This window comes from Buceros rhinoceros, unplaced genomic scaffold (genome assembly GCF_000710305.1).
Source record: "Buceros rhinoceros silvestris isolate BGI_N320 unplaced genomic scaffold, ASM71030v1 scaffold35113, whole genome shotgun sequence".
NCBI lineage: Eukaryota > Metazoa > Chordata > Aves > Bucerotiformes > Bucerotidae > Buceros > Buceros rhinoceros.
In genome coordinates, this window is record NW_010402432.1 from 7,514 (window position 1) to 15,731 (window position 8,218).

The 8,218-nt window shown below is 38.7% G+C and overlaps 1 protein-coding gene across 1 annotated transcript in view; it reads left to right on the top strand.

Moving 5' to 3' along the window:
• Window positions 1-5,690, top strand: part of LOC104490368 (fibronectin type-III domain-containing protein 3a-like) — a gene marked incomplete at its 3' end in the record, with an annotated part of 13,037 nt that extends 7,347 nt beyond the window's left edge. The window contains exons 3-5 of the mRNA XM_010132641.1: window positions 1,157-1,394; window positions 3,921-4,193; window positions 5,632-5,690. Coding sequence (XP_010130943.1) covers window positions 1,157-1,394; window positions 3,921-4,193; window positions 5,632-5,690 — 570 coding nt within the window. The remainder of the gene's footprint in view (window positions 1-1,156; window positions 1,395-3,920; window positions 4,194-5,631) is intronic.
• Window positions 5,691-8,218: the final 2,528 nt, after the last annotated feature.

Consider the following 8,218-nt stretch of genomic DNA (forward strand, 5'->3'; position numbering starts at 1 on the left):
CAATAAGGGACAATTAACGTGTGCTGAAAATAGGCCATTTTTTAAAGTTACACAGAATGTATCTATTTCAAAGCTGTGTTCACTTAGGTAATTTATATTAATTTCCAGCTCTCTTTTTATGTATGGTGGAATCAGCCCCATTGTGTACATGCTTTTATGTCTTCTGAATGTTAGTGCATATTTTATGATCTTCGTTCTACCAGTACACCAGAGATACAGCTGAGTCTACGTAACTGTCTTTCTCAGTTCAGTAGTGAAGTTTTGGAACAATTTCCTAGACCAGCCTCACTTCCCTTGCATTGGTTCAGCTGTCAGGATAATTTTGTGTGTACAAATTAGATTGCTGTCAAGAGAAAACAAAAGCAGAAGCTCTGTTCCAGAGGTACCAGAGGCACACCAACCCCTAGTGGAGACACTGGTAAAACTAGTGATTGATCCTCCAAGCAGCTTTCTGTCATGGACTTTTTGGAAGTGTTCACATCCGGGCATGGGACTAAATCTAGCCAAGCGTAACAACCTTAAGCTTAAACAGTGGAGTTGAAAGCAGCTTGGCAGTTAAGTGCTTTGATCTGTTGACCTGCTCCTGGTGCCCCAGTTTACTTCTGGGTGTACATGTACATGTCCCTACCTCATTTCAAATGTCAGTGAAAACTTAAGAGGATTGTTGAGGGACTGAGTTGGGCACAGAGCACAGACAGATACTCTTGTGCCTTTCCTCTCACCTTTTATGTGGAGTGAGGTCTGTCTACTTGCCAAATCACTTCTAGGGGACAATCTAGTTGTTACACCGTAGAACAAATCCTAGGAGCAGAGTAGTGTACAGGCGATGTGAATGAGGGTGGTAACAGAACCCTGCAGATAAGCTAGGTTTATGCCATGAATACATCTGCTTGTTCGTAAGATGTTGTTACAGTCAGGTATTTTTTTAACAGTATTTTTCTACATCACATTGAGAAATTTAATGGTGGTGTTACATTTAATATACTTAACGCAGATAGCCCTTTAATTGTCCTATCTTTTTATCCTTATGCTTTCTTGTGTACCCCTTTTTCAGGTTTAAGGGTTTTACTATTCCTTCTTTTGTTTAAGTGTCTGTAGAAACAGGCCTTTCAGACTGTCATTTCTCTTTTGGTGTGTGGTGTCTCTCACTGTACAGGTTATTGAGGATAACGGTGTTCGAAGGGTTGTGGTGGTTCCCCAGGCTCCAGAATTTCACCCTGGTGGTCACGCAGTGATACACAGGCCTCCACATCCCCCACTGCCTGGCTTCCTTCCTCTTCCAGCCATGATACCCCCTCCACCACGTCATATATACTCACCCGTGACCGGAGCCGGTGACATGGCAACACAGTACATTCCACAGTATCACACCTCACAAGTATATGGGGATTTGGGTAAGTAGCTTACCAAGTATTCCAGGTTCTGTCAAATGAAATAATAGTCTACTTGTTTGCATCATCTGATATGCTGGCATATGGGCTTATCACGCAAGACTTACAGCTTGAACAAGAGCTATGCACAAAAGTTTTGTGAGGATACCAGTCTTATTTTCACTGAAGTTTATTATTCCAGAAGTTCTCTTAATTAATTCGACTTGTCTATTCAGTGATCCATTAAACATACAAATTATTTCTTACATGTATCAGTTACAGATCTGCCCAGGAAGGCAATGCAGGAAGTGTTTGTAGTGATTCAGCTGATGCCTTCCCCTGAGATTCAGCATTTCAATCCAGTACCTGAGCACTGTTCAGAGATCTCATGTCTTACAAGTACTGTGTTTCAAGCATGAAACAGGAGCTCCTTGAACTGATTATGAAAAAAGGTCGCTATTTTTCATGAAACTGTGTGCATTTAGTCCAATGTCAATATTAAATCCAACTTGAATAATCAGGGGCCACCAGCCTAAACTTAATACCGCAGCTGAAGCTGTCTTTGGTAGGGCTATTGATACCTGCCTGTAGTAGGGTTTAGCGGAAAAGTATTTTTGTGTTCTGACTCAGGGGTTGGGTTGTTAGATTAATATTTACATTTCTGGTAGACTTGTTTTTCTTTAGATAATAAGGCAGGTGCTGACCTTGAAAGACTTGCAGAGAGCAATGCCAGGCTGCTGTTTTTGGGAAAAGAAGCTGGAGGCTGTGGAGGGGAAGGCTAAACACAACTTTGTCATATTGCTGTATGATTCTCAGCCTTCTATGATACTATTAAAATAGTGTAAAAATGTCCATCTACTAAAATAATGTAAAAGCGTCCTCTGTCTAGTCACTGTGCTTAAATAGTCATGATGTACAAAGCCATCAGATCAGAATATACCGACTTCTTGATCTTCCTGGAAGTCTTACTGTTTCTGTATTCTTAAATTGTACTTTATTTCTTCCTTGCACTGCTTTGATAATGGTAGAGTATTAGATGCTCTTTGTGTGCTTATTTATAGTTCTATTAATTTCTTGATTTCCTGTAAATAGCATTCGTTGGCTTTTAGTTTGCAAAACTGAGAGATTGGAGAGTGATAATAAATGCATAGAAGATAAAGGATACTTCTTAATGGAATAATATTTTTTTAGATTTCTTCTGCTAGGTTATATCCCTTTAAATACGAATTCAGTGATAATTTGCTAACTGCTAAGGTAAAAAAATTATAAAGTGGAATTCTTTGGTTTTGTTTTGTTTCAAATATATTTGTAAGTTATCCTTGGGTTTAGGGAATTGGAGGATAGGGATGCTTTAGTTTGTTACGTAACTGCTGCAGATCTCATATTTAATTCTGGACCACTGACTTTGGCTATGGCTTTCAAAAGTCAAAGGCCACATTTAGGCTTCTATATGAGGAATATAAATTTAAGGGGGGAAAAACCCCTTTGAATGTAGTAGTTCTCTAACAAGAGCACCTAAATATCTAATAGTGAAAATGAGTTGCAGCTTATCTAGTAGTCTGTAAAATTTTCTGGGAATTAAACTGACCTAAAAAACCCAGAAACAGAAATGTTCTCTAATTTTGTGATTTTTTTTATCCTTCCTGCAAGGGAGTTTTTATTTGATATTGTTTTCTATACTTCCTAGCACATGAGGAATAACAAACAATGAACTTCATTCTTTAGACCAAGTGATCCAGCTTAGCTGCAAGCGGACACATGCTATGCTGGTTTTGAAGGATGTGGTTTTTTGAAAGGTTTCATCGTTTATCGTAGATAGGGTTACACTGAGGAAGGAGCTGGTGCCATGTGGAAGGCTATTTTAAAGTCATGAGTCAGTAAGGTGGTTCTAAGCATAAAAGTGAAATGGATAAAAATATTAGAATTGGACAGAAAAGTTTACCATCTACAGTTTAATTTTTTTCATTAGTTTGGTACTGGCTTTTTTCCAAAAGCCATGTTCTGACTTAGAGATGGGACTTTGGTGATCCTGCATCAATGCCTTGGGTTACTGTGTACAGGTACAGTGTACTTACAAGACCGAGCCGTACTGCCTTCGGTCTTTTATTGTCTTTTGTGCTCTTTCTCCCTATTGATTTCTGCTGAAGCACCATTAAAGTAATAGAACTGCATTCCAAAAGTTAACTTCAGTATTTTTTATTCAGCTTTAGAGTGAACCTTTTCTGATGTAATAAAGTAGCATGCTTTTTCTGTATTAACTTTATTCTGTGCCTTACAGCTCAAGGAAGATTATAGAAACATTTTCAGAATAATTTTTAAGTAGAAGAAAGATGTGGGAAGGAAAGTTGTACTGTCTCCCCTAACATGTTGTTAATGTCCAATTAGTGTATATCAGTTTACCTGCTGGACACTTCAGTTTTCCCATGGAAGTGGAGATGTAATTTTGTGCACAAGTATGCACATAACACACAGCATTTTTACATAGATTTTTAATTACATTCTGTTCTTAGTGATTATTTTCAATTTTTTTTCTTCTTTACTTCCATTTAGATACTCTGCCTGCTCATGGAAGATCCAACTTTAGAGATGAAAGGTCTAGTAAAACGTATGAAAGGTTACAAAAAAAATTAAAAGATCGACATGGAACTCAGAAGGATAAGTTAAACAGTCCTCCATCATCTCCTCAGAAATGTCCTTCTCCAACAAATGAATATAACGGACTTGCAAAAGGACAGGATGCAGCTGGTATAAGCACGGGTTCTACCAAAAGCAAATCTTTGGGTAAAGGGAAGAGCAATTCTCAGACTGACACAGAAGTAGAAGGTAAATGTTAACAAAAGTTATCTAAAAATATATGAAATATATATGTATATCGTATATATATATGAGTAGTACCTATAGCTGCCCTGACTTACAGAGAATGGAGTTACAGGCAATCGACTTGCTCATCATGTTGGAGTGATGTGCCTCAGAGAACAAAACTACTGACATGCAAGTCTCTGCTTAGATTTGAGCAAATCTTATTAGTCATACTTTGTAACGCTATTTAAAGACAAATCTGTGCTTTTTCCAGAGTTATTGGTGCTTACATTTTAAGGAATCACTGAGTATTGATGGCCTGCAGAAATCATGGAAAGAACCAGGGGTCTGATTCAGGAAACTTATATGCAGCTAGTTAAAGAGGAATGTTTTGTATTATTTTGTTATCTGTTATATAAAATTCACAAAATGCCTGTCCCTACCAACTCACTATTAAAAAGCCTTTGCAGAAAAAGACTGGTCCTCACTTGTCGTAACGCTTTGTGTTAGTTGGTATTTATCTGTGAGCTAACTTTACCAAAGGCACTATTCCTTACATGTGTGACAAAAGTTATGTTAACAGCTCCTTGGAAGTATTTTATGTGAAAAATGAAAAAGTCCACTTTTCAAAACTATTTAATTCAGGAAGTATTTGGGAAAATTAGGTACTGTGACTTAGACTTCTAGTAACAAACAGAAGTGAAAAATGCATTTAATTTTTTCAACAGCATAAACCATCTTAGAAATATAAAAGTGTAAATAGATTCAACCTGTGTTTTTTACAGAGTTTTGTTACACTTTGTTTTTCTTTACTTTTTAGCTCACAGCAGGTTAGGTGAATTAAAAATGCCTGGCCACACCTTCAAAACGGAGTAGCCTATTCACTTACACTGTTGAGATAATAAAATTTTCATGTTGGGTAGGAGAAAGTACATAAAGCACTTTCTGTGACTTCAAGTCATTTATAAAGCTCAGCTATTCCTTCAGGTGAAACAAAACACCATAGATTCTTTTCCTGAAGGCTAAACTTAAAGTTTGCTCTTGCAATTCAGGGAGACCCAACAGTATTACCAGTAGTCTTCCAGCTGATGTGCAATAACATGCTTCCACTACTGTAACCTGACTGCATCTACATCCAAAGAGAAATCTACAGGAAATACCTCAGCTAAGAACTTAGGTTCTCCAGAGCACTAGGTTGTTTGAAGGTACACATTAATGAAAAATAATCAGGCTGCTTATTCCATAAATTATAGAACAGATTTAGAAATAGATTTACATGAACGACTTCTTCGGGAGGTTTTTTGGTTTTAGATTGCCCGGGATGAATACAAGTTGGAGAGGTGTTCTGTTTTGTAAATGCTTTAGTCTCTGTGCAATTTTGAAGTTGAAGAGCTATTTCACTGTAAAGTCACTGAACAATATTCCTGAGTACTTCTTGTTTGCTTTGGTTTTTTTTTTTAAGAAAAGGATGAAGAAACGAAAGCACTTGAAGCACTTCTCTCTAATATAGCCAAGCCAGTGGTAAGTAAAAGCTTTGCATAAAATCAGAATGTATCTGTGGCTGTTTTGCACAGTTATACCTCCTTTTCTCTCTCTAAATTTAAAGGATCTTTAACTTCCCGCACTAAAGCAAACTCACTTGAATTCCAGTCACGGAAATGTAAATGACCAAAGTAATTATTAGTGTATTAACATTTATGAAGCTAAAATTGTCTTGAGACTTATTATGTGGAATTCTTCTTCCTGGCCACTCTGTGAAATCTCAGTATTAACCGAATTATAAAAAATATATTTAGAAAGAGCTTGTCATGTTGCCAGTAACGTAATGATGATGCTTAACATAAGATGGTGCTTAACATCATCTCTTACTGTAAAATCTGTTCTCAATTTCCTGTAACATTGTTTAGTTTTAACTCTTCAGAAAAATATTTTACACACCAGGTATCTCTAGGCATGAGAGATACCTGGCCAGGTTTTGGAAACCTCACCAAAAAAGAGGTTTTGGAAAACTTTATTTGAAAAGTAAAGAAAAATTATGACAGATTTCTGTCCCAGAGAACTGGCACTATTTAGCCTGGAAAAGGGAAGGCCCAGAGAGGGGCGCCTAACCAATGTATATAGATACCTGTAGGGTCAGAGCAAAGAGGACAGAACCAGGCTCTTTCCAGTGTGTCCAGCATCTGGACCAGAGGCAATGGGCACAACACAGGAGGTTCCGTTAAACATCAGGAAACACTTTTTTACTGTGGGCACAGGTTGGCCAGAGAATTTCTGGAGCGTCTTTCTCTGGAGATACTGAAAAGCTATCTGGACATTGTTTTGAACAGCTGGCTTTAGGTGACCCTGCTTGAGCAGGGGGATTGGAACAGATGACCTCCAGTGGTCCCTTCAGCCTCAACCATTCTGTGATTCTGTGGTGCTCTAAGGGCAGAGGAAGTCCTGAATGCTTGATGTCCTGCTGTGCCCAAGTATCAAAATGGCTTAATATGTCTTTAGTGCCCCTGCTCCTTTGGTGACTAAGCAGCATGAAGGTGGAGGCTGTGTGAATGAAATCCTGTAAGAAAAGGTTGGGAGAGCTGAGATGAAGCAGTGGAGAGGAGTTAGCTGATACTTCGCTGTTGCTGTGGTGTAGATAGTAGCTGGAACAGTCGAGTACAGTAGCTCTTAACAGAATAGCCTTGGCAATTGGAGCTAGTGGAGGGGCAATAAAAAGAATTTTTGGAAAAGAAAGTTTAGGGAGATTAAGGTGTGGGGGAGAAAGGAAGTGAGTGGAGAAGAGACAGCCCTGACAAGGAGCACAGGCCTGAAGGACAATCAAGACTTGGAGAGATCCTAAAGTAAATGAGGAGTCTAAGATGAGAAAATGAGACCAGGAAAAATTAGAATAGTAGATGTGAACTCCTGGAAGAACAAGATGGAGAGCAAGTAGCTTTTCTGTTTGATATATTTACAAGCAGACTGACAATGAAAGGGTCATGAGAGTCTGAATGTCTCGTTAGTAAGACTGAGAGTGGTGAGGACGATGGGCAGAAGATACTGAAACTCCCTGAGAAAGACGAAGGTTGGTGAGACAAGGATACCAGCACTTTCTTGAGAGACTAAAAGGCTGAAGTCTGAGGTAAACAAGGAGTACAGAATAGAATGAAGAACCGTTAATTATGACCAGACTTCAAAAAGCTGGAGAAGAAGGGTCAGAAGAGGTTATGGCTTTAAGAAATTGATGTAAGTCTACATCTGATAGCACTGATTTTTATCCAGGACCTGGAACATAATACAGCTTTCCCATGTCTCATCTTTCTTGTGACAGTGAGTACCTGCAAAGTCCTACCAGCAGAGGTTTTGCTGCCTGTTGGTTCACTGCCCAGCTGTGCAGCTTCACAGACATTAGCAAACACTTTTATCACTGTTACATCAAGCAATAGAGACTTGTGCAGTGGAATCAAAGCTCTAGGCTTGCTGCAGGGTAATGCCAGAAAGAATTTGAGGGGGTAATTTGCAATTTTTATATATAGCTATTAAAAAATACAAATAATATATATACAAGCACACATTCTCTGGGAAAATACGCATCCAAATACTGTTAGAAGAATTCCATTCTCAAAGTGAAGCAGGAAGGAAGTCCAAAGCTGGTCCATTGTGTTCAAGATTACAAACATCTTTTGGGGTTGTTTTTTTTTTTTTTTTTGAACAGCAGCATGCTGTTCTTTCTGCATGGTCTCTGCCATTCGCTTGTACGGTGAATTCCTACTTTGGGAATGGATCAGGGCTGTGTAGCTAAAAGGACTGGTGTCTTTGACACCTTTTGATTCTGAATCATTAGGGTCTGTCCCGACAAAGAAGCATGTACCTAGTTCAATCACATACTGCATCAGAATGGATGCAGAAACAAATTTTGCTGCAAGGGTAGCTTTACTACAAAACAGTGCCATTACTGGCGCGTACGGGGCAGCAGCGTTCTCAGCAGCTCTCAAACCATAAGTGCCTGCTGTGCCTTTCTTAACTTATGAGAACATGGATGATCCTTTCTATCCTGACTAGAAGTACGGGGC